Source organism: Polypterus senegalus, chromosome 15 (genome assembly GCF_016835505.1).
Source record: "Polypterus senegalus isolate Bchr_013 chromosome 15, ASM1683550v1, whole genome shotgun sequence".
Lineage (NCBI taxonomy): Eukaryota > Metazoa > Chordata > Cladistia > Polypteriformes > Polypteridae > Polypterus > Polypterus senegalus.
In genome coordinates, this window is record NC_053168.1 from 1,045,684 (window position 1) to 1,073,222 (window position 27,539).

Here is a 27,539-nt window from a genome sequence, read left to right on the forward strand (position 1 = left end):
CCAGAGAAGTGTGACTAGGCTGATTATGGGGGGCTACAGGGAATGAGCGATGAGGAAAGATTAACAGAGCTGAACCTTTTCAGTTTTAGCAAAGGGTGGAGAGTGAAGTGCCTAAAATTATGAAAGGAATCAGCTCAGTGCATCGAGACGGTGACTTTAAAATGTGGTCTTTCAGATTTGGAAACTTGTTAGGGAGTAATTTTCACAAACATTTGGAAGAGAACCACAGACAGATGAAATAAGAGACCAAGTAGTCTGGTGGACAGTAGGACTTTAATGACCTTCAAAACTCGACTTGATGTTATTTTAGAAGTGGCTGGCGAGCTTTGTTGGGCCAAATGGTCCGTTCTCATCCAGATTGATCTAATGTTCTAACCACGGCTGTGTCCAGAGCTGGCAGCATGGCCAAACTGAGCCACTGGGGAAGGACAGCCTTAGTAATACGGGTGGCCAAAAATCTGATGGTCACTCTGGTTGAGTTCAAGAGAACCTGTGTACAGATGAGAGACACATCCAGAGTGACAACCATCAGTACAACTCTCCACTAATGAGACGCCTCTCCTCAAGAAAAGAAACACGGAACCCATTTGGAGTTTACATAAAGTCACTTAAAGGACTCTCCGACTGCAATTAACAAAGAATCTCTGCTCCAATGAAGTCAGGACTGAACTCTTTGGCACTGCTTATCACCATTTCAACAGTGAAGCATGGTGGTGCCAGCATCAGGGACTGGGAGAGTAGTTGGGGCCAAGGAAAATTTGAACAAAGTTGAGAGATATCCTTACTGAACACCTGCTCGCCCTGAACATCAGACTGGGCTAAAGGTTTGTGCAACAGAAAGAAGACTTAGTGACATTCCTGTGGACGTCCTCAAGTGACCCAAACAAACACCCTCTGGAGAGACCTGACAAATCTATTGATTGTGACAGAACCTGAGAGGACCTGCAGAGAACAGCAGACAATCTCAAAGTCCAGGTGTGCAAACCTTATTATGAAGAAGACTGCAGGCTGAAATGGCTGCCAAAGGGTCTGAATAATTGTTTCGACATTTTAAATTTTTTTATTAGCAAAGAATGCCACGATCCAGTTTTCATTTTGTCATTCTGCAGTGAGGGAAAAAAATTTAAACGACTTTAGCACAAGGCTGCAACAGAACAAAATGTGAAAAAGTGAAGGGGTCTGCAAACCGTCTGAAGCTGCTATGCACACTGAATTTAGCAGGGACCACCCAAGCTATTTGTTCAAATTCTTGTGTTCATCATAAATGATTTATTACATCACGAATGCAAAATATTCAGCCATGAAAGCCAACGCTATGCAATTTGTCTCATTAATCCTTCTTTTTATTTATCAAAACTCCTATCTAGAGAAAATTACACATTTAACAGATTTGTCCCAATACTTGTACTTTTCATTTTATATAAAAAGCTAAATCTCTAGTTTAAAAGCACTGAATTATTGCTAAATGAGTCACATTCTTTTTGTTTGTCCAATGTACAATCTCTCGTTTGTACTTATTATTCATAATTTCAATGAAACTAAAGGTGTACAAGTATCACGTTAAAAAATGCAAATATTTCAATATTTTATTGTATTGTGTGATTACAGCCATATTATGTATGTGGAATTTCAGTTGCAAACATATCGAAACAATGCAAGTAAAGCCACTGAGTAAACTGAAATGTGTAGTAACAAAATATCACAGTTATAAGGTGGGCTTTGATCAAATACACCTGCCTGGTTTAATTAATCCCAAAGCGAAAGAAAGAAAGAAAGAAAAGAAAGAAGGAAAGAAAGAACGAACAAACGAACAGGCCCCGCTGTGACAGCACTTTGGTGTGCAACAGAATACTGGAGGACGGCATTTAGCCACATTGCTTTTGGCTTTCCATAGCGCCACGTTGCTGGACCAGATCTTGGATTAGCAAAACTGAAAAGCAAACTGTTCAAAATGAGACATGAGCTTTGGAGAAGAGTGACACAGAAGAAGTGTTGAGGACTTGAGGAAGAAGGTGATGGGAGGGGAGCAACTTTTTAAGCCAAAGCAAGTCTCTATTGGAATACAAAAGTCCAATTCTGTATGTCACATCACTGTACGTATGCTGGAAATGTTAGGCTAAAGCAAGGATAGCTGCACACCCTCCTCTCCCTCACTATGACTGCCAAGTCATATAATGAACATCAGTGATGCGAGCTGGATGAGGCTCTGTAGGCCTGTTTACCAAAGGTCACTGTCGTGAACCTTCTGTCATCAATCAGCAGTCCAAAATGCTGTCCATATCATAGAAAATCTTTGTGTCTATTAACTTTTTTAAAAACAGACAGCAATATGAGCTGAAACTAAAACTGAACAAATCAAGACTTTAACACCATTGGAGCTCAATACATGACAATCTTTTAGTGTTTGCATCTGCACTTGGCATTTCCAGTGTTTCTGCTTTCAGTGTGGCACTGTTAGTTAGGAAATTCAAACTTGACGCAGGTCTCATACAAATGTCAGGCACGGACACTTTGAGAATATTCAAATCCACAGATAAGAAGGTCAACTGTCCTTGTTAAAAGATGTTTAAAGTAAGGCATGATAAAGTGGCAAAAGGTTGTTTTTTGTTTCATCCAAAGCAAGCAGAATTAAACAGTGCGGACACCTCAATTAATCTTTGATGCAGTGGAAGAGAACCACAGTTTAGAAGTGACTTCTAGACACAGATTAACAACTCCCTGGATTCACCAACAAGTGAAGTTACAAAGTTTAGTTGCCATTCCCTGCCAAATGTCCTCCTACAGGTGTTAACAATTAATTCAAACAGAAAGGAAGCAATCAGTTAATTAACAATGAGCAGCAGGCAAAGAACATGTCAAGAACAGAGACAGGTGAGGCCATTCTTTTTCTCTGCAACTGCTTGGTGTCATTTTATAGAAACCTGCCCTCCCCATCACTCACCCACAGCCCAATAAAACATGAGAAACAAGAGTCAACAAAGTTCTCCAGTTTCGGATTACAATCATATTAAATGCAGATAATGCTTAAGTGGTAGTCCTGGCTCATTGCTGCCCTCTACTTCAGACCACGTACTGATAAGGGTCCGCCTTCCCATGGTCGGGTGTTGCAAACGGGCTAAGCCATGCTATAGAAAACGGGTGTCCAAACACTGCTTTCATGTTCATCCATTTAGTTTTTTTTGCCCATCTTCTCTCTTCCTTTTTCAACTGTTCTATGCCCTGAAAATAAGAAACAACCAAGACTTGAGTTCAATCATTTTTCTGTTTTTTTATACTCATTGCTTCTTTTCTTTAAGGAGAGGGTAATTACTAGCTACTTAGTGTGGGAGTGGAGAAATGCATCACTATCTTCAGCTCACTTGAGGAGAGTAAACTGTTGGCCAGTCCAAAGGTCAAATAAGTGCTAACATGATGAATAAATAAATGAAAGATGTCAGACGAATTATTAGAGTCTCAAGTGATCAAGGGCAGGCAGATTCCCAATCAGAAGTGGCACACTACATACTAGTTAGTAAGACGCCAAGTAAAAGGTGACCTTTATAAATCCAGCTCTATATAAACTGCCAGCTACAGCAGCATTCTTCTGCACCATACTATTGGGTGATGGAAAACTCTTAACATGTAATAACAGTTGCGTTTGCCTTTATGGAAACTCGTCACAGTAATGAAGTTTGCTAGCAATTTACTAAAATCTGTGTCATAATACAAAAGAAAATAATGTCTTAATATTTTCTGAATATTACCATATTTTTCATATTGAATTTGGTCAGACAAGACATAAAAGATAAATGGTGTCAAGTCTTTTTTGTTTGTATGCATGGTTATCTACTGTGCAATGCACTTATCTACCAAATATCAACCAGACTTTTTTTGTTTTGTAACTCATTTTGGTTAAAGGAATCTGTTCAATAAAGTGAAATAATAATAATAATAATAATGGATGGAAGTTTAAAAAAGAAAAACCCTTGATTATCACTTGCTGGATTGGAGAAACATTCCAGCAATGAGGACAAAGCACACAGAAGCTGTGTGTTTAACGATGGGCTCTTTAGACTTTGTCAGTACATTTCACATTATCGAGTGTAATATTGATTGCCAGGTTATTACACTTTAATTAGTTTTCCATATTATAAAGAATCTCTCCATCAGTTATCACCATGTTGTAGTAGCTTCTTGCAAACTCAATACAAACATGACCCAGAATGCCAGGTTCTCAGCATTTCTCGATTATAAACAAATGGTCACCACTGTCAACATTTTCCTTCTGCCTTCACCACACTAACAAACCTCTTCGGTTGTTTTTAAATCTTGGGCTCTATTTGTGTTTCATCAGAGGAGGAAAGTCATCGTACAAAGAGTGCCATGAAAAAAGTACTGGCCCGTTTCCTGATTTCCTCTGTTTTTCAAAGTTTTGACACTTAATGAATGAAGGTCTCTAACCCAATATCTAGTATTGGATAAGGGCTCCCTGAGCAAACTAATAACACATTTTTTAAACTTCTTTATCTAATGATTCAAGGTATCCCAACACCAACTGCCACTGTTTGAAAAAAGTAATTACTCTTTACATTTAATAACTGGTTATGCCACTTGTAGCTAGCTGCAATGACGGAAACTAAACACTTTCTGTAATTCACCGTCAAGTCTTTCATGTCACTATGGAGGAATGTCAGCCCCCATTTTAGAATTGCTTTAATTCACAAATACTGGTAGATTTTTCAGAAAGACCTGACATTTCAATTCATGCCCCAGCGTCTCTAAATGGTTTTGGTCAGGACCTTTGACTAAGCTAATCTAAAAATTTTATTTTCATTCTTTTCTACCACTGTGATGTAGTCGTGCCTTTGTGTATTGGATCATTGTCTTGTTGCAGTACCCAGCTACACTTCACTTTACTGATGGATAACCAAACATTCTCCTTAGGAATTTTCCAAAAGAGAGCAAAATTCATTCTTCCTTCTCTTATGGCAAATTATCTTGATCTTGAGGCAGTTAATCACCCCCACTGGCATCACACACTAACAATATATATGATGTTTAGGTATCATTCAGGTGCTTCTTTGCAAATGACAGGTGAGTGTTTATGTTGTTCTATTTTAGCAGTGGTTTCCAATTTGACACTTTCCAACTAAGCCCACTTCTGTCCAGTGTCATCCTAATTCTGATCCTCGCTTAAGCAAAAGAAGCTTCCCTTTCTTTGGATTTATTTCAGATCTTTTGTGATTTCCCAGATGAATCTACATTGTCAGTAATTTTGGGGTCAGCCACTCCAAGAAAGGCTCTCTACAATTTCAAGTGTTTTCTGATTGGGGACGATGGCTCTTACTGTGGTTCAGTGGGGTCCCAGTGCATCAGAAATGGTTCTGCTGAGCTTTTTAGATTGATTTTTTTAAATTGATTTTAATTAGAGACAGATAACATTCCTTACAGTCAAGACAAATTTAACAAATCAAAGCAAAATTTGACCCCCATCCAAGAGAAAGAGAGAGGAGCCAGCAACTGAAGCTACTCGATAAATGAGCAAGAAAAGAAATCTTATTCCCAGAAATGGAAGAATATTCTAGAATGCTATTGATTAATTCCTGTCATATTTTTAAAAAGTTCTGAACGATTTCAAGTAGTAAAGAACATCAGTTTCCCACTGACTTAAGAGTGGTGGGGTGGGATTCTTCCTGATAACTGTTTTCTGGTTTGACTGAGGCATTATGTCCCTGTTGAATGACTCTGATGGTAAGGGTCCAAATAAGCAAAGGGCTGGTTAATTCAAGCCTGGCTCTGTTCAATCAGTTAATCCTAATTATCCATTTAAGGGGGAGGATTTAACTAGGGGGTAATTACTACTACAGAAAATATCAGTTGGTGTTGGAAACCTTTGTACATTAGGTAAATTATAAACTTTATTTAAAAAAAAAAAACAAAACACGGGTGTAAAAGGCATTTGATAATTTATGCAAAATGTTTCAGCACTGGCTTTATAAGAATATTTAACAAAATGTAAAACAACAAGCAGCCTCATATCATAAATAAAACTAAAAATCTGTAGCAAAATATTCTACTGGCCCCCATAGAAGTACACTATTAGTTTCTGTTTAGGAATAGAAAATAAGAAGTTATAATTATAAAACAAAGACAAAATTAATTATTACTTGAATGTACAAAGTTCTTTTTAATTATGTGATCCCAAGCTACATTGTGACTACTTTTACTTGTCTGGTGTTGCAGAAAAAAAGAATTAACATGAGGAAAATATTTAAAGTTAGTAAAAGTTATAAAGATACCATGAAAACAGAGCAGTAAGAATAAAACAGAATTAAAGGTAAACAAGAGATTAGGACAAATGCATCATACCCTAAAGATATTAATGTGAAGACAGCAGCAAGAAAGTCAGTCTCTTGGAAATATAAAAACTAAACTCTCAAAACTACAAAGGCTTTTTATAGGATACTACACAGGGGATTAGAAATTAAACAGATGAATATAAACATTACCATGAAATCTTTAATACACAGGATGGATGTTTTGATGGCAGAGATTAAAATTATGAATACTCACTGTACAAATGCCTTTAATATTAATCAGAGAAGAGTCTTAGTTTATACTGTATAGAGCACTGGTCTGTAAAAAGGAATTGACCATCTCACCCTGTACTTCTCGTGTACTGCTGCGCTGATTCACATTATCTATATAAACTGTGATTTCACAGTCTAGAAATATGCACCTGAGGTTGACTGTTACCTATCTATACAAGGCCTTGCCATGCCAAATTAAACATATAATTATAAAATCTATAAAACTGGACAAAGATCCATTCAAACTATGTGTCGGTAGCTACTGTGATAATGTAAATATATAAAACAACAAGTGCCATAATGGAAGAAATTAGCCACAGTTTTGGTATTGTTCTCCACACCCAGAAACACAGTAAGCTGTTTGAGTTTTCAACTTCATTGCTTTATAGATGAGGGGCAGTGGCGGCCTGCCTACCAAGGCGACTTGTTCCTCCAGTACACAGGACAGCAGCACGTCTCTGGCACTGCTATGTACTACACTCCAATAGGCTGCACAGGAAGAGTAGTTTGAATAAAAGCCCTATGAAGAAACTTTTGTTGAAAGCTTTTTCTCTGCCCTAACCCACCTGAGCATAACATATGCTCAGATCGAACTTTAAAAGAGCCCTCTCCTCCTCAGGCAGGTGAGTTTAAAATAAGGAGTGCAATAGGACAACAATCAGCTGGTGTGAAAGAAGAGAAGGACTAACAAGTTGTATTGTGTGGCATTGCTTTCTTTGCGTTGTGAGGAGGAAGAAGCCTGTGAAAATTTCTTCTGGGGGGAAAAAAAAAGAACAAAAACCCCAAAGCATTCTTTTTTGAATCCAAGATTTATCAACGTATAGTTGTGGTCTTATTTTCAGGTGCAGTATGCCCCCGAGCAACCACAGTTTACAACACTCCTTCCCATCACTAAATAAGCAAGTCTCGCGCTTCTTCCAATTATGCACTCTTCATTTGTAAACAATATCTGCAGGGGTTAAAAAAAAAATCAACAAACGAGATACTTACTGTTTCATCAGTACAGATAGAGTGGATCTGTGTCCCAAACATTACTGCTGTAAAGATGAGGAAAAGAAGTCCCTCAAAGCACAAAAGGATGAGCAGGATAACAGTCACTGGCGGAGTAAAAGTGCTGCACTCTGTAGTAAACAGAAACAGACACATGAAGCACATAATATATGTAAGCCTCAAGTATGTACAGTGTTATCATAAACTCAAAGTTTCGTTATTTTACTCCCAAATTTCTATTCAAGAAACAGATTAGGTGCAGATATCAATTAAAAGCAAACTGTTTCAAGGCCTTTCCTTAAAAGGTGTGTAGCACTGAATTAAAATAATAATGATTCTTGGATTGCAAATGCAGATTTAACTCATGCTATTAAAAAAGGAGAAACCCACACCAGTGTTCAAGAAAGATGTATTATGATTAATAAATGTTTATTAGGGAAAAGTGTGAATTACTACTGCAATGCACAGAACTAGACTAATTACCATTGTCAAACAGCCTCACAATACTTTGGAGCATATTTTACATTATAATACAAACACATAGGTGTTGAAGAGTATTGAAAATGTACCAAAAAACCAAGACTAAATGAGGTGGACGTGTTTAATGAAACTCACAATTGTTATTGTTGCCTCTGTTAAACTTAAAGGGGAGAAAGTTATATTAACTTACTCGTCCAGTCTTCCTCAAAGCAGTACAGGAAATGAAATGCTACCATCACTAGAGCATGCAAGGATATGAGTGCTATGTACATCTGGAAAGCAAAGAAAAATCTTTACATTAGCAACATCAATGACAAAATTCACAATAATATTGTCTATGCACATAAAGTATGTTCTTTTAAAAACACAAAAAGGAAAGCATAGAAGTAAACAGCAACAGGAGCTAAAATTTCTGAATGTTTTATTTAACCGCATTAAAATTGTACGAAATGTGTGATGTGCAAGCAGATCAACCCAGTTAAGACATCACTAATCGTGCTAATATTGAATTAAATCTCCAAAACTTGGGTTGGTCAAGATGTATTATATATTTTTGTGTGTGTATGTATGTATGTGTATAAATAAATAAATAAATAAATAAATAAATAAATAAAATAAAAAAAGAAAGAGCACAGGAAAGAATACTTTAATCATGTTTAGCAAGTCATACATTGCTTGAAGAGATGCCAACCAAATCAATAAGCTAATAAAAAGGTGGGCTCAGTTATGGGACACACACTCAACCTACTGTGGATAGTAACAGAAAGGAGAATGAAGACAAAACTGAGCACCATGATGAACAATGCTGCACATCCTGCCTATAACACAGTTATTAAGTACTTTTAGCAATAAATTATTCAGCATTAACCTGTGATTAATTGATCATATCTATATATAAGTGTGCATTATTTATTTTTTATATTCTATTTATTCATTAGTCTAAATTTCCCCATGGGATTAGACAAACTTTACTCATCTAATTATTATTCTTATCTAATTAGAATTTGTTTTTTTCTTTGCTTGTAACTACTGTATTTCCTTGAGATCCTGTAAAGCACTTTCAGCTCCATCCTATGCATTACAGAATTAAATGTGGTTGTTCTTGATTGGGCAGGCAGTTCTGTTTTGACAGGTTCGCCTCTTCAGTCGCCAAGACCAATTCATGCTTTGCAGTTCAATGAAATTTTGCTTCTCTCACCCATTGTATTCTATACAAACCATTTGAGATGGAATATACTGAATTACAGTATATGTTGAGGTTACACTATTTACTTAATATATTCATTCTGTCAATATGTCTGTGGTGCTTTTTACAACTCAAGCCCTGAACACCGGGGAGTCAAAAACACAGGAAATATCACATACAAAAAGATTTCCTCCTGGGTCAGTGATGTGCCAATCAGCCATTTATCTGGTTTGAATAACTACCAAAAAAAATAAAAATACTGATGAAAGTTACGCCAACATTGTCGGTTGGGGGTAGATGTGAGTAGTGAGGCATATTAGGTACTTTTACAGTTGATTTACAGTTTAAGAACAGTGTAATTTGTTTACTGAAGGAAACAGTGAATTTTGTTTAATATAAATGGTACAAATCACATCCCTACAAATAGTAGCCCATAGAATATACAGATGTACAAACTATTACTTACCCAATAAAATAAACTGATTTTTTAAACAATGCAGATGTATACTTAAGGAAAAAAACAATGAACAAAAGGCCATAGGTTATAAAAATGAATCATAAAAGTAAACATCAGACATTTGATATAAAAAACAGAAGGCTGTGACTGTAATTTAAGTATGTCCAGAAATTGCTCTTATTTGACAACTTAATAAGGGCTGCTATGAAGCAATGTCCTAGCAAACTGCCTCCAATAAGCTTTCTAGCTCTGTTTTGTCGTGTTTGAAACCAAAAAATCAAGTCCAAACTGAAGAAGTTGTGGTTGGCTTCAAAATAACACCCCTCTTCATTAACACTCCTTTTTATTATTCTTAGCTAAGGTCACCAATGAGACATCTATTTTCCTGTGGCATTTATGCCAAAGCACTAGCATTAACTAAGGGCAGGAAATGCCTAATATTAGCTCAAAAGAGCATTGTACAATTAAACTGATGTCAGAGCTTTGGACAGCTTGTGGAGTGCTGGCACAGCTTTGTTGGTTCTGACAGGTCCATCCAGGTATTGTCAGTGTTTAGTGCTTTTATATTTTTCATACCCAGTTTTTAAATTAACATTTGAATAGCTTCTGGTTTAATTTCATTTAAATGTAGGATGCTCCAATTCACTGTTCAAATTTTGCCATCCAAAAAAGGGTTTTACACTTTGACACAATTAAGGGGCATATCACAGCAGTGAGACAGTAAACAATCTGTGAGCACGGGCCTGCCTAGCCTGTGTGACATTTGTCCACAGATGTGTAGTTTATGATAGCTTTTTATTATGCAGTCTATGGCTTTATAAGAATATAGGATTTGCCAAGGCTGGTGGAACAAACATCAACCTACCGTATATCTGAAGAAATACGTTTGATAACACTGCATTAAGGCAATGAATTTTACAACCTAAAGACAACCATTTGTTCATTTTTGAGCTAAATTTGTTTGCCTACAGATTAACAGTGTTCAGGCTCTCTGCTTCAAGACTTTGAAGGTTGCGCCACATTCTTAAAAACTAAAAAGCAGCTCCATGGTTTCAGTCTTAAACACAGTTCTCTTAATTTCCAAGGTTATTCTTCGCTAGGTAATTCACAATTTAAATAAAAGAAAACCAGTGAATCACATTTATCAATGCCAGCTACATTATTCTATAGACTTATATTAGACCTTCACAGCAGCCATCTATATTCAACAATGAAGTGTTTTTCCATCCTTATGCATTTAGTTGCTACACTTGTCTTCCTTTTTCATTTTGTGATGAACAGAGCCTCATGTGGGATGACCTATGTGGTCTGATAAGCAGAACTCTAATTACACTTTGAACATAATTGTGTCTTGATTTGTAGTCAATAGTTTTTACAATATAGTTGAACATTTTATCATCTTGTTCCATATTTTCTGCCCCTCTTATATTTATGAATGTTCCTTTTAGCTGCACTTGTATAAACAGGACAGCTTAACTATTAGCTAAACAAATGAACCTGGCTGACTGAATGGTCTCCTTTCATTTGTCAAATTTCTTATGCACACTGAACTACATTTTAGTGTCTGTTTCCCAGTTCTGAAGAATCCGCAGGACTTTCCCTAAATATTTTGCTACTTCCTTGGACCGCTCCCACCAGTCATCTGCAAATATCAGAGTTTTTTTCTTACAATATCTGTGCTCATGTCTTACAGTTAATTAGCTGCAGTAGTGACCCCCATCCCACAAAGAACATCTCCTCATATCTGTACTGTTTGAGCCCAGTAATCTGTTTGCCTAATTTCATAACTTGAATTAAAAGCAAATAGCACTGAGCTTGAAATGAAATCTTTAAGAAAATGTATCAAAGACTATAGTGCGTGCTTTACCTCTGTCCCCTTTGCTGATTCACAAACATCTACACATGTGTTTATTGATTTTACCCATGTAATCCCATGATATTACTCTTTTAGTGTTTTGGGTATAGTGTCCATTATTTAAAGAAATATGACCTGTGAGTCTTTTAGCACTGCAGCCCATTTCGTTAGTCCTGTGCAGTAGAGTCACATTCACAACTTTTCAAACACTCTCTAATCTAAAGCCTTTGTTGCATGTTTGCCAATGACTTTTACAGCTGATAATGTTTTTCATTTCTTTCAGTCCTGCAGGTCAAATTCCACCATGCCCTCCTGCTGCGTCTTTAATGCCCTTGAGTGTCCGCCTGTTCTAATTTCAAATCCTTACATACTGAGCTTGTTTTTCCCCATTGGAGGCATTCTTTTGTTCAAAACAATGGCATATTATTACTTTAGTTTGTTATTTCTGTCTAATGTTCACTGTACATACTGCAAAAATGTCAAAGAATCTTTTGTTTTTATTCTAGTACTGGAAGATTTACTGGCACACCTCTTAGCTTTCATTACAATCCTTGCTTCAGTTTCTCATTTTTCTCACTGCATGCATTCTGGTAGTTAGTTATTTGTGCTGTTCCTGTGCTTATGTACCCCACAACCTCAGACCAGCTTGGACGATTATTAAAAAAAAGTGCAGCTATCTTTTTTATAGTGGAAAGGTGGTTACAAAAAAGTAATAACTAATGGGTGTGTGTCTATAAAACCTGTTTACAAATATTCAGGTTCTTACAAATCAATATTTTTTCACAGCTCATACTTTGATGGTGGTGGCACGTTGGCACACAGTAAAGAGACCAGTGTTCACATCCTGGGTCCTCCCTGTATGGCCTGCATGCTCTCCTTGTGTCTGCATGGGTTTCCTCCTACTGTCTAAAGACATGCTGGTTAAGTCAACTGGAGACGCTAAATTAGCCCTGCAATGGGCTTGCATCCTGCCTGGGGTTTGTTCCTGCCTTACTCCCTGTGTTAGCCAGGAAAGGCCCTATCCATCAATTCCACCCCCGACCACTTGACTTAAACACGGTCTGGTTTAAGCAGTTTAGAAAATGACAGGACATATTTTCTTGGGAATATAACTAATGCTACAAAGTAAAAGGGCTCAAGTTGACAGCATAGTAAACAAATCGTTACCTCTGAACTCAGTGTCATTTCACCAATAATTACAAAAACATCTTCCAAATACAAGTAAACTTTTTCCTTCTTAACCTGAGAGGTAAGTTGATTTTATGTGAAACAGACAGTATGACTCAAAGAAATGTGAAAAAAGACAAAAACCTGAGCCTCTTGAAACTTAGCCGCCAGCATTCAGTAAAGCTGGAAATGTCACCATCCTTGAAGCCATTCTCAGTCAAGCAATTTAGAATGCAATGTGCAGGTACGTTTTCATTCCACGCTGGTTCCTATCTTGGGCTTATGGATGCCATGAAAGTTTCTAAGCTTCCTGTTACCTTTGCTGTTCAAGTCAGGCTAGGATGGATGTCAGGGTAGTTCAAATTGATTTAAGTCTGAATAGATTAATTATTAAAAGATTTCAAAAATACTGTTAATAAACCACAAAAAAATATAAAGATTTTAGGATGAATTATTACTATACTGGAAAAAACAACAACAACAACAACATGATTAAACTAAAACATCAGTTAGATTAGGAAGTAAGAAAAGGAAAGTATGATGAATAGTCATTACGGGTAAAAGACATTGAGTAACAACTTAAGTTTGAGTTGGGGGGGAACACAGGAGTATTCGGTTTGGCCAAAGTAGCACTGAATTATTAGTAAACTCACTAAAGAAATTACAATGTCTACAGTCCCAACCAAGGAAACTTACAGTAAACAGTACAAAGTACTTTTGGTTGTTTTCGCCTACACAGTTATTAACCCAGGGACAGTGGTGGTCCATTTTCCTTATACACCTCTTGCAAACACTAAAACAAAAGAAAAACATATTATTAAAAGAAATAAAACACCCTCATATTATCAGAAAGAAAATATAAGTCTATTTCAATAACAGCTATGTTCAAAAATGAGTTACACTGGTCTAAAGTTTTACGAAGGACTATAATACTAAAAAGATGAGAGATACATTTTGACTTTTGTTCATGACTTTCAGTTCATCTGGTACTGCAAAATGATACATAAAATAAAACCATCTTCAACAACAACAACAACAACCTGGTGTAAGGTCTGGTTCACACGTGTGTGTGTGTGTGTGTGTATATGCAGAAATGTCTTGACGGGTGCGGTTTCCATGCGCTTTGTGGGTACTGATGTCAACTTTAATGTGTGTCAATACACAGAGGTTCATACACTTTTAATGTACCAATTCTGCATGTGTAAGCATGACAATCTGTATTTAAAGTTCTGTAGTAAGGAAAAAAATGTCACTACAGACATCTTCTGTTACATGCAGAAATTTTGTTGAGCCTTGAGATGTGTGTTGAAGTGAGAGTATACTGTCAACTAGAATGGAAGTCATAGTGACTGCAACCCTAAAAATGCATCATCCACAGAAATAACATGCTCAGCCTCAACTGCCATTGCTAAGAAGAAGCAAGGGCTGGTCTTCTTATTATATTTGTGTGCCGTTGCATTTTTTTTGTATTTTATATGTTGCTCTCGGCTTATAAATGGAAAACAAACAAAAAAAGAGTTCTGTCATTATTTTAATGATACACACAAGCAGCTGTTATTTAAAACACTGCAGAGTCAGGTCTGAAGTTCAACGTTGCCGTGTGAAAAATCATAATTAAGCTGCAGAATTGCAGAGTGAGAGCCACATGATTAACTTGAACCAATAACCACATGCTCACAAAAAGTGACCTTACAAGAGATAATGTTTAGAAATTGCCTAAAATGCGACAAAAACGGGTTCATTAAATTTATATTTCTGTAACCAAGTAATTTTGTTGCATAAAGTTGCAATCGCTGCTGATTTGGTAAAGAAAAAATGTATTTTGTCTACAGTTATTATTTATTTTTTTTTAATTTATTGTCTTTATTTCCCAAATAAAAATATCTGTAATTTGAGAGGAGTGAATAAGAATGATTTTTTTAAATAACTACACCTAAATTGTTTAAGAAAACAAAAACTGATATTGACATATTTAAATACTGTATTAGGAAAGTGGATATATATTATTATGAGTTACTTTAGAGTAAGAGTGATTTTGTTATACAGACAAAAATAATGCAGTTTGATATAAACATCTACCCTCCAACAGTAAGCAGTCTTAATAAACTACCGTGCTGTTAGATGCTTCACCATACAGGGATTTAATACTATGGCTAATTTCTCAGCAAAGAAGGCATGATGTTTCCTTATGAATTATATTATTTACTACACGGGACATTACCTTGCATTTGATCATCTATTGATTTACCATTAAGTAAGGAATGCCAACACATCGTGAGTGTCAAAGTGTACCTGCAGTGATGGGCTCGGTCAGGCTTGATACTGCAACATTTGGGACACTTGTACACGACCTGGCCTGGCTTCAGCTGTAAACTCTCAATGAACTCCTTTGTTGCATTTCCCTTTGGCACGGCACCCTGGAGGTGAACAGCATGACACAACAACACTTTTACACAGTTAATTAAATCTTAAAATAACCATAATAATAGCAATAAACTTGTTTATTACTTTTGTTTTAAATCTAAACATTGTGTGGCATTTTCTCGTCAAGCAGAAGAATCCACTGAAGGTTTTCTCTGTTTATCTAAAAATGTAACATCCATTGAAGTGGATTTCATCTGTTGCAGCCTTTACTTACAACCTTTTAAATACCAGATGAGGAATGATGCTTATTAATAAGAAGGTCAGAGAGTATTTACAAATAGATGTAAATGAAATCTACTGACATCTGTAAGGATCATTCCACCACAGTGTGCTAAGAAGTGCCTCTGGGGGCTTTTCTACCCACCGCTATCGGGCAATTGAATGTTTCCTCCCAATGTACTCACTAAGTTAATATTGAAATATCTGCACAACAAACATTTATTATTTATTTATATTTACAGATTGACTAATTGTCAGAATTATCAGCCCATGTATCTGTAGCCTTGCTTTTTTATGTTTCTGCTGCTGTATCCACCTGAATTTCCCCTTGGGATTAATAAAGTTTTATCTACTCTAAGTCCTGTGAAACACAGATGCTTGAGCCTAATAATAAATTCATCATTTCAGTATTGAAAATGCAGGTTTATTTTAAAAGAAAAACACTTACCGGGTCAGTCAGCATGGCTCTGCCATGTGAAGCCAAAGCAAGGAAGGCCAATGTATTGAAGAGGAAGCCATTGATAAAGCTGTAAACCAAACTTTTTGCAGGAACAAGCATGACAAAAAGCACCACAAACTCGGCATAAAAGACCAATAGCCAAGTGATGACGCCGCAGACTATACCGCAGCCATCCCGGATGAACCACATACCGTCCACGGCCCCTCGTGGTGGTGGAGGCGCACAGTGTTCAGGCTGCAGATAGCCTGCTTGCCTCTCAATATCCCTGCACCGGTGAGCCGGGCTGTGCATTCTAGGACACGTGGTCCATCATTACTCTGTGAAAGAAGCAAAAACAGATAAACACAGTTAGGAGAACACATGGAGTCAATGAGACCAAATGTAAACAGTTTTAAACTGAATAAAACTAATCATAGCTAATTAAGCAATGCAAAAATGTAAGGCAGAGTGAACTTCTCTTTGAAAAATGCCTTTACTTAGATTAGGTTATACTTTATTTGATAAAAAAATAACCAAACACAACCAACACCCCTCAAATCACACATAAGACCATCTGTCTTGGCCGACAGTGCTCTGCTGCTGCTACTGTCAATACCAGGCTGGTAGGTGGCAGTAAGATGGGGTAGACCTGCTCAGATTATCCCATAAATTCAGTTTGTAGTGTCCATGAATGGAACATGCCTAACAGACACCGGACACCGGACTCTTGTTCGAGGTCCTCAGCATTTAGAATGATTCATCACTAAGATATTCCGAACAGAATGAATCGTTTCTGTTGCTGAGTCAGCCAGAATGATGCAACTTCCTTTCCTGGGCAGTGACGTGGACGAATTCAGTCTGCAATTCAACGTCTTCATCGCACATTCAATTTAAATTGTCCTGTGCTCCCGTTTTCATCACACTGCACGTTCACAGCGTGAAGGTCCCCCCTCCAGCTTTTCCCACTTTGTCTGATGAAAACCGCATCTGAGGTAAGAGGTGCAAGTTGGTTCTCTGCAGTATCCAAAATATTACAGTATGTAAACTTGCCATGAGATATGTACAAAAGCAATAGAACATTTTTCATTATAAGAAGTCAGTCCAGGTCAGAACCCTTCCCACTTTACTTTTATCTTCACTTCTTCCTTCTAGAAGTTTGTAACTTTTATCCTTGCTTCAGATCTTCACCCTTTTCATTTTCACACAAGCAGGTCTTCCAAAAGGGCGTAACGTGGCTCTTTAGGTGGCAGTGATCACAGTGCTACCATATGAATATGGGAATGTTTAACAGATACCACTTTTATTAGAAAACCTTATCACTAATTCCACTGTATAGGTGTGCAGTCAAAGGTTTAAAGTGTACCTATGTGATCTGCGAGTTTTATTCCAGCTTACACCATTTTACTTAAGATGGGTGACTGGGGCCATTAAAGCTGAGACAAGCTGACAGGGAGAAAACAATACTGCCATGTGACCAAGTTGAAGAGGCACGTGGAGAGAACTCAGGTCGGCTATTTAAAGAGATGAGGTGTACCCCGTGGTCTGACTGTCAGATAATTCTCAGCAATTACTGTGTGCTATTTCCATTTAACGTATGCCTGCTAAAGACTGTAGCCAGTGTTTGGCAAGTGTATGTTCTTATTTTGGAAACAAAGACTGCAAGAAAAATATAAAGCTCTGGCAACTGCACGGACAGTAGACCTCACCTATGAAAAGGATGGAAGACATCACTCCTGTCTGCATCTAGGGGTCACGCCTCCTGCATTCTCTAAGTGGCCATAGAGAAAAGTACCGCAGGGACCCCACGATGACCATGCTTTGCCAGGAGCTTTCCTTGAAAGATTACATGCATTATTGTATGTCCAGTCAATATTAAAAGTAGCCAAGTGAATCCTTTCATTTGTGTTATTTTTACTTTGTCATCTCAGTATCACTAATGTACCACTGGGGATAGATATTAATTAATCTCTTTGGGTTTAGTGACCGCTGCAATCTCTAAAATATTCCCAGGGAGCATGCACCCCCTGCTGGATGCAAGGAGACAGTGCGTTTCTCATGAAATGAAAATTATTGTTACACAAAATTGTAAAGAATATACAGCAGCAACACCTCCTTCAGTATTACAAACTTGGTGAACTTTTGTTTGTGTAATTGCTATTTATCAGCTATAATTTCACAGTACCTTTTAATGTGTGTTGTGTATATTGTACAAATATATGGAATTTGGCATTGAACACTTAGAAAAAAAAGAATCCTACATACCTAGTTTTAGTAAATTTTGAAAGTATTACAGTATGGCTGTGGAAATCTAGTTATACAAGTCAAATATGATGTGTAAAACAAAAATCTAGTTCCCATGTAGTGTAAAAGAAACACAAGTTTAAAAGATACTATAAAAATAGGCCATAATTTCCTTATGCTAGTGACTGCAAATTGTCACCCAGTTGCTATATTGGCTGTACAAAATAAAATTAAAAAAAAAAGATTCTTCTGGGAGAAGGCTACAGTGAGCAAGGAGTGCATATAGCATTGCATGTCGGCCTGACCCACATTCATCCAACCAGCCGTATTTTTAAGAAAACGGCTTCCAAGAAAACGCTCCGCTCATGGAGTTCAGCTAAATTCACAGGCATGTTATGTTATTAAGCCTCCAGCTACACATTCACCAATACATTATTCATCAGGTTCAGGCAACAGATTACATTTAAATTAAAAAAAAAAAAAAACACAGCCTGTCTACGACAAGATCCACACTCACTTTAAAAATGTATCTTTAGCCAAACTCTTGGGCTTTTCATGAACGGTGTACTGAAAGAAAAAACAGAAGAAAACTGGACAGATTTACAAGAGTTATTTTTCATTGAAATGAAATACACCTGCTAGCTAAATAGACAATTTCAAGAAATATTCCTTTAAAATCAATGCAGATAACACTACATATTGACATGACATATTCTGATAAGAAAAAAAAAAAAAACAAAAAAACACCTTTCTCCATATTTTTGCTAATTTAAAAAAAATTCCACAATGCTTATATTTGTGTTACTTATTACAAACAATCCATATGACTAAACATTAAGCTGTGTCTATTTAATAATTTCCCCTTGGGATTAATAAAGTATCTATCTATCTATCTATCTAAAGCATAATGTAAGAACAAAATGGCAGCCACAAATTCACAAAGATAGATATTGTAAAAAAACACCAGCAGATAACAGATTTGAAGACAGTTTTCTAGATTGGGGAGGGAAAAAAAAAACAAAACTATTCTTCGCCTTCTGGAAGTATTGATTACATTTGAATTATAATCATTTAGCAAAAAAAATGAAGGACACTGGAGTGGGGAGTTAACATATTTAGGCTCTTATAATAAAAAAAAAAAATCAACTCCGTGAACACACAAGTTTAGGATTTCTGGTGATGATGACAAACACCAAAGAGAGTAATGTTAGGCTTTCAAATTAGAGGTAGAATGAAGGGGACCAACATACACACTTAGTGCCCCCACTGTGTGACCAACACTCACCGACTAGATGATGGACGTGTTAGGGTGGCCTTCTTTTATCATTGCCTGCACTGTCGGAGGACCTCAGAACTCTCTTATAACAAAACACAATCCGCTAAGAGGATTTGGCCAACATGTTTCTTATTCAAAACACAAATTCCATGGCCTGACTGTGTATACAGAAGTACAGCATACAGTGTAGCTTTGACATTTCTGGTCAGTCTGCTGTTAAATCTTCCGTTTTCCATTTATTTTCAAAGCAGCTTGGCTACCAATATTATAATTTCAGGTGCATCTGAAAAAGTATTTAAGTAAGCGACAAAGGGCACCATTGCCACAAGGCATTCTAGAAGTGTCAGATGGCTTTAGGGCAGGCTAACAATTCTTTTCCATAACGGCTGGCAGATCAGGTTTTCTTCTCCTCTTATCATGGCTATCGGATCACTAACACATGGCTAGCACTGTAATCACATTACTTTGTAGAGCTGGCCCGGCTACAAGCACATTTTTCTTACAGCTGAATATCATCTATAACAGGTTACTGCTATCCAAAAAGTGACCCTGCTGTTTCACTGCAAGTAGTTAAAAGCATTCATGACTAAGGAGCAAACTGGTGCTATTCTCTTCAAGAAGCCTTTCCACGCCATTGTCACAGTTCTTTACGTCTTACTAGAGTTACACATCCACAGTTGGCCAGAACTGTGAGTGCTGAGGACATTGAAAGAAGCAGTAAACAATCCTAGTCAAAAAACGGCTCTCTTAAAGACATTAAAGAAATTTGTCAGTCACCTTCATGAAGCTTTTAGTTTATTCACAAAAAAAAAAAAATAGAATTATGTGTTAAAGCAAAGTTAAAAAGAAATGATTACATGGACACACAAACACAACACACCGCAATTTGTGAGACCTGAACTGCTGTGAATTGGGCTTCATGACCTGATATTAATTACTTTGCCAAGTCTCATACCATAATCAAATTCTAAACTCAATAACTTCAGTGCAAAAACAACCAAAGCAGATTACAATGGACCAAACAATGGCCTCTTATTAAAACACACAGAAATGCAGAAAACCATAATAGTCTCACATAAAACACTCGGTCTGCACAAAACCTGATTCTTCCTTTGAAAGTCCACACATGCAAAAGATGTCATTCAGATGGTTACTGCAGAGAGAAGGACTTTACAGGGTAGTAAGCGTGTTGCATGCAGGATGCTTTGTTGATCAATAGTTAACAAACATCGTATCAACTCAACACAAATCCATTCAGAAATTAAATACGAAATGAAAGTGGCAAGGTCCTCTTCTATGGATACACTTAGTATTTATTAGCTACAGTGACAATTCAAATGAATCTGACCCTAACAATGGCGGCCCTGAAGAGAAAGAAGAGCTCAACACATAAAGAGAGCATTCAGAATACAAAAGCATGTGTACAGTACGTTCTCGGAGTAAACATATGACTGAATTGTTTCTTGTCCTACTGGCTTACTGTGCTTTAACTACTCAGCCTCCGCCTTCTTACAACTGAGCACGTTTTAAAACTGATTTAAGCACGACTGTACAAATTCTCGCTTACTGTGTACCTTTTACATATCCAGCTAATTCATTATAAAAGGGTAAGGGCCCTTCTGCTTTGGTGGGACTTTTTAGGTTTGTTTGCTACTCCTGTTTTTCCATTGTCTTTAAATTGAATCACTGATAACCGAAATTCGGAGGACAAAATGAGAAAAAGCTTAGTTGGAAGGCCTTTTATTTACAGTTGGAATCTCCATGCGAGAGTCTGAAGCCCTGCTGTACCTTCAGACTTCATGTTCATATGGCATACGTACCTGCAGATCATCAGTAGGCAAAGGAAAACACAAAGACTCAAGCCTGTACTTTCAACCTCAGGCTCTGTAAATTAATGTTTTTCTTGAACCTTGCTGACTAACCACACTAGGACAAAAATGCAGAAATTAAAACACATTTACAAACATCAAAAATGGTCAAATGGACTAAACCTAACTGTTGAATAATATGTTAGAAGCAAACATGAAGCAGAATATCAAGTCACCCCATGATATAATGACAATGCCACATGCTTTAGAAAAGGTGTAATTCAGGTTCAAAATCACAACATTTAAAAAGCTCCAAAAATTGTTTTTTTGTTTTCCCCCAGACGTTTTCTTTTGTCCCCAAATGCAGCGAATGTCCCCTGCAGTTCATGCTTTGAACCACAGTCTGCGTGATTTTGAAAGAATATATGCGAATGGCACACTCTGTAGGTCAACTCAATTCAATGTATTGTTGTAGAACAGTCTTTACTGTGCAGAGGCTCAGAGCGCTGCAAGATGTTTTCAGGTAAACAAATTGCATAATGTGCAAAAACAAAAATACCGATGACTTTAAATGCGGGCGGCACGGTGGCGCAGTGGTAGCGCTGCTGCCTCGCAGTTAGGAGACCCGGGTTCGTTTCCCGGGTCCTCCCTGCGTGGAGTTTGCATGTTCTCCCGTGTCTGCGTGGGTTTCCTCCGGGCGCTCCGGTTTCCTCCCACAATCCACAGACATGCAGGTTAGGTGGATTGGCGATTCTAAATTGGCCCTAGTGTGTGCTTGGTGTGTGGGTGTGTTTGGGTGTGTCCTGCGGTGGGTTGGCACCCTGCCCAGGATTGGTTCCTGCCTTGTGCCCTGTGTTGGCTGGGATTGGCTCCAGCAGACCCCCGTGACCCTGTATTTGGATTCAGCGGGTTAGGAAATGGATGGATGGATGGATGGATGGACTTTAAATGCACATTAAAACAAAGCAATTTCAGAGATGTAAAACAATCCAAGTATGTCAGCATTACTGTTGACGTATTGCCAGCTGACATCAGAAGAGCAGACGTCAAAATCCCTGGAGGAAATGAACCTCTGGGGGTCCGCAGTCAGTTAAAACGCAAAGGTAAAGTCAGACTCCGTTCTATAGACTCAGGCCAATTGGCTCCCACACACCCAAGGCATTCTGGGGAGTATAAAATTGAAGTTTGTGTTAAGCAGTCACTTTCAGAAACAAGTCACCGTCCAACTAAAGCCTCCTGACTTAACACAACTGCACGTTTCAGGTAAACACTTTGAGGATGAAATCTTTACACACGTAAAGCACATCGAGTGTGGACCTGTATGATAAAAGTGCTCTGGAATTTGAGTCCCAGCTTTATTCTTCTTTACATGACACACAGCAAGCAGCTCTGCACATTGCAATCTCAGCGAGTGTCCTGTGACGCTGTGGCCGGCCAACTGTAGGATGTACTTTTTAAAATGAATCACATCAAGTGTGACTACACGGGTGTATTTCAAAACTTGAGATGGTGTGTCATCTCAAGGCCTCCTGCACTTGTAAGCAGGAGTATCTCAGTTACAACTCCCTTTTTATACAATGTTAAGGGTTAAGCTCTGAGATGTGCTTTGTATATCATGTTAGGACACTTGAATACCAATTTATCTAAAAAGTCACTCCTAAATATTTCATTTTTTCACTGCTCTGGCATAAAACGTACTTCAGGGTCAATGGTGGTATAACCCAACACTGCCCCCCGAGTGGGGTCATGTCATTACTTTCCCTGTTGGGCTCTGCCCATTTTCTTCTTCATACTTACAGGATGTATGCATGACCACATCAGTACAAAATTCAACACTTGTACTGTTGTGGAACCCCAAAAAAATATCAGATTTCTAAAATATATCTGGCAAGGTATTGTAAACTGGCGAAGATAATATAAAATTCTGATCACAAAAGGAAGTGTAATTATGAGAATAAGCAAGTCTACACGCAGATAGGCCATCCACAAACTCAAGGACAAAAACATCAGCACCGTATCTAAGATATTATCGTATCGTTCTCAGACCTGCTCAGCGTAATTAAGATGGTGGCAGAACCAATCCTGGAGGGATCCATACTTCATTCTTATTAAGTGCATGATAATGAAAAGTCAGGCAAGAGTCAGTTACAGACGTACAATTAAAGAGTGACACTGAAGCGACCCACGCAGGAACACAAAAAGAGCGTCGACCAAAGAGCACAGCGGCAAATGAAGGCAGGATAAATGTCAGCAGCAACACACAAGAGCAAATAATGGCTTGCGCTTTTCATCTCAGATTGTTACTGTGGAGGAAAATGTTGGAATTGGATTTACTGCACACTTAACAAACATGATGAATGCTTTACGTATCAAAATGTTTTTAACTTTACATTTTGTGCCCTGTGATGACATTCCTGATGCCTCTGAAAAGCCTGTGAATACTCTGAAGTGTACAGCATGTTACATGACACAACGAAATGGGAAATAGGATCGTCTACTGCTGTATTAACGTCTTAACGTTTGTGATCTGCATGTACAGATAATAAATTCGTCAAACCTTTAAGAATACTGCAAAAGGACACACAAAACGAAATGTGCTTGATGTCGGCATATCAACATCTTAAAAGGAATGTCTTTGTGAACGGGCTCGTATCTGATGCAAGGCTCCACTTGGGACAGCCTATTTGCCTGTACGCTGGTCACTGCAACTTGAGACTCTGCAGGCCTGGTGTGGGTCAATGGCACACGTACTTTTAACTGCTAGCACAGTCTTGGTGGCCTCTTTTGAGGGTGCCGCACAGCACTTTGGAACTGCTGCTCACTGCCTCATCCGCACAGCAGTCTGGAAACTGTGCTTGTCATTCATGTGTCGATACTTCACGGGGACCACTCGATGCTCAAATGTTGCCGCATCATAGGTTGTTGGTGCTTCACGATGATCAACTGATACATCACAGGGAAAACATATTTAAAACTTCCAGTCTTTTTGTTTTAGACATGCATTAATAAGGCAAACTATTTCCCTCTGCAGAAGTGCATGTCATTGTTATCAGCAAAAACAGAAGTTGATGATTTTTGGCTTTGTTTACTTGAGGGAGGCTCCTCGGTTGTATGATTAAATATTTTTCTGCATCATACTGACACATTATTGTATTAGGCAGAAGGGCATTTCAAATAAGACAGACTATGAATTTGTTAAACATCGAAACATGCTCTATTAAATTCATGGATTACATCCAAAAAAACAGAGGAAACTGAAGCAATGGCACAGGTGACAAAGTCATCAACACCACAGTCTTTGCTAGAACTTCATAGCAGTGCTCAATCAGTTCACAGATGTGCCTCTCCTCTCCTCTGTGACAAAAGCAACATTCGTCACCACTCACCATCTGGATATCTAAGCAATTACGCTTTACACTTTATTTTCAAGCTTAAGCATTGTACAGTCTTACTGAAGCAGTGAAACACGGACCAAAGGGGACGAAGGAAACGTCTCCAGTGAGCTCCCTTTACAGCAATGCCAATGATAAAAACAGGGCCAGGATTAAAACAAAAGTGACGGGCATGGCGCACTAATCAAGTATGAGTGCTTGGAGACATAAGCAGTTGAAAGCTGAAAGACCAACAGATAAACTGGAGACCACTGTATTGATCCCCCAGAGTGTCAAAGTGCAAAACTGTACATAAAAAAGTACAAAAACTTTACAAACAAAAGCTGTAAAAAAACAAAAAAAAACTCCTTGTTCAAATGGCACTTTTTTGTCTTTGATATTCCCTGCTGAATAGGTGGCACCAAAGAAACATAACATTCTGTTACACGATTCGATGGCTCTCTACAAATCATCAGGGCATGGAGCGTCCTTTTCAAATCAGGAAGTTGCACAGATTTGTTACTCAAATACTACAATAATTATGAAGGGCAGGTCTGGATCTCAGTTCTTACACCCAAAATAGACAGTCAAAGTAAAAAGTATGTGAACCCCTAGGAATTCTCTCTATTTATGTCCAATTCCCATATAAAACATGGTTGTATCTTCATGTCAGTCACCATAATGAACAAACATAGTCTCCTAGAACTAAAGATACACAGATTTTCAGAGAAGTTTTGACCATATTGAATAAATCATTCAAACTGTGAAACTGAAGTTTGGAAAAAGTAAGTGAACCCTAAGCGAATGACTTTTTAAAAAGCTCATTGCAGTCTGAATTTAGCACACCTGGAGTCCATTTAATGAGACGAGTGCAAAGGTATGGTGGCCCAGAATGACTTTGAATGATCAAAAACACGATAAAGTTTGAGTTTTTGACAAGAAGCATATCCAGATGGGAATCATGTCTTGCACAAAAGAGCTGTCTGAAGAGCTACGATCAAGATTTGTTCATCTACATAAGGCTGGAAAAGGTTACAAAGTCATCTCAAAGATCTGAGATCTTCATCAGTCTACTGTTAGGCAAGTTGTCTATAAATGGAGACAATTTGGTATTGTGGCTACTCTGCCTAGAAGTGGGTGCCCTACCAAGATGACCCCAAGAGCACAACACAAAGTCAGCAATGAGGTAAAGAAGAACCTCAGAGTGACAGCAAAGGACTTGAAGAAGCCGTTAGAACTGGCTGACATCTCTGTTCACGAGTCAACTATATGCAAAACATTGAACAAAAAAGGAGTCCATGGCAGGGCACCAAGAAGGAAGCCACTGCTATCAAAAAAGAACATTGATGAACGAGTACTTGGACACTCCACAACAGTACTGGTAAAATGTTTTGTGAAGTGATGAAACCAAAATTGAACTACTTGGGAGGAACAAGCAGAACTTCATTTGGCATGAAAAGGGCACCGCATATCAACTTCAAAACATCATCCCTACAGTAAAGTATGGTGGAGGGAACATCAGGATTTGGGCCTGTTTTGCTGCACCAGGGCCTGGACAGCTTGCCATCATTGAGGTGAAAATGAATTCACAAGTTTATCAACAAATTTTCTAGGATAACGTGAGGGTGTCTGTCCGTCAACTTAAGCTCAGAAGAGGCTGGGTGATACAACAGGACAATGAGCCCAAACATCGCAGCAAATCCAAAGCACAATGGCCTCAGAAGAACAAACTCGGCCTTTTGGAGGGGCCCAGATCTCAAGTCTATTGAGATGCCGTGGAATGACTTGACGACAGAGAGCCATACACAGAAGACAACCAAAGAATAAGGAAGAGTTAAGGCAGCTCTGCAGGGAAGAATGGGCGAAAATTCCCCCCACACCATGTGCAGGTCAGATCTGCAGTTACAGGAAGCGCCTGTTTGAGGTCATTGCTGCCAAAGGAGGGTCAACCAGTTATTAAATCCCAAGGTTCACTTAGATTTTCAACTATCACTGTGAACGATGAATGCGTTTGTAAAATAAGGACATTATTTTTTACAGAATTGTTTGTGTGTCATTGGCTTAAGCTCATTGTGTAGATCAGTACCTGTGACTTAGATGAAGATCAAATCACTTTTTATGACCAATTCATGCAGTAAACCAGATAATTCCAAAGGGTTCACATAATTTTTACTTTAACTGTTAATACATTTTTGGTAATAAGGGAATTATTGAGCACTTTTGTGAGACAAAAGACACCTAACCACAAACATAGCCAAAACTGTCACTTATGTCTGGGGTATATTGAATAAAAATGTTGTGCAGCTTCAGAAACTACTCATGACATTAGAGGAGCCACAACACACCAAATACAGAAGAGCACATTCAGACACGTAGGAGAGTGAAGCAAGTCCTCTTGAGCAGTCAGGCCGAGAGGGAAAAAGAAAATATCCCTCATGTCACAAACATGTCACTCTCAGATGATACTTCTCTGTATCTCAAAAACTAGAGCTAAAAAAATTATTTTTCACAGTCATGCTCAAGGGCTACTTTGTTCCAGGAAACATTTTGTCCATTGTCCAGTGTAGTAGTAATAATAATAATAATATGAAAAAATATTATCTTGATGACAATATGTCAATTATAAATGGCAAGTGTGAAGACAAGCAATATGGAAAAAGAAAGACAATATGATGGCAGTGGAGCTTCAGTAGCACCTCCTAGCACACTGTGGAGGAACGGCTAATGGTGCTCAACAACTGCATTCCACGAAGAAGATCATTTTGAACAGGGGTTCCCAAACGTTTAAGTTAAGGACCACCAAAATGTTGTAGCATCTGGTCAGGGTCCCCTGCTCATATAAAGTCAATGCAGGATGATCTTGGTTGCTGCTAGAAGCAGTTACACAGTGTGATGCTAGATAATAGTAGATCTGTTCATCAAGAACTGTCTCTCTTTTTAACTTATTACCTGTGAAACTTTTACCTGCCCCCTTATGTTTTTATCTGCACAAGTCAGTGGCTCCCCGCAAAACAAAATCATTTTCAAAAGCTTTCCAAAAATGTAGGGTTAGGTTAC

General features: G+C 38.0%; 1 protein-coding gene across 6 annotated transcripts in view; it reads right to left on the minus strand.

The window, feature by feature from the left end:
• Positions 1 to 27,539, minus strand: part of zdhhc3a (zinc finger DHHC-type palmitoyltransferase 3a) — a 58,623-nt gene that overhangs the window by 15,219 nt on the left and 15,865 nt on the right. For 3 of the 6 annotated variants that reach the window (XM_039737345.1, XM_039737347.1, XM_039737348.1), the window contains 6 exons: positions 18,545 to 18,594; positions 15,796 to 16,124; positions 14,997 to 15,121; positions 13,401 to 13,497; positions 8,230 to 8,311; positions 7,560 to 7,690 (listed from right to left, as the gene is read on the minus strand). In XM_039737345.1, the coding sequence (XP_039593279.1) occupies positions 7,560 to 7,690; positions 8,230 to 8,311; positions 13,401 to 13,497; positions 14,997 to 15,121; positions 15,796 to 16,098 (738 nt within the window). In that variant the 5' untranslated portion in view covers positions 16,099 to 16,124; positions 18,545 to 18,594. Of the gene's footprint in view, positions 1 to 1,555; positions 3,220 to 7,559; positions 7,691 to 8,229; positions 8,312 to 13,400; positions 13,498 to 14,996; positions 15,122 to 15,795; positions 16,125 to 18,544; positions 18,595 to 27,539 lie in introns of those variants that run through there. The other 3 variants (XM_039737349.1, XM_039737346.1, XM_039737350.1) reach the window with 2 other exon arrangements.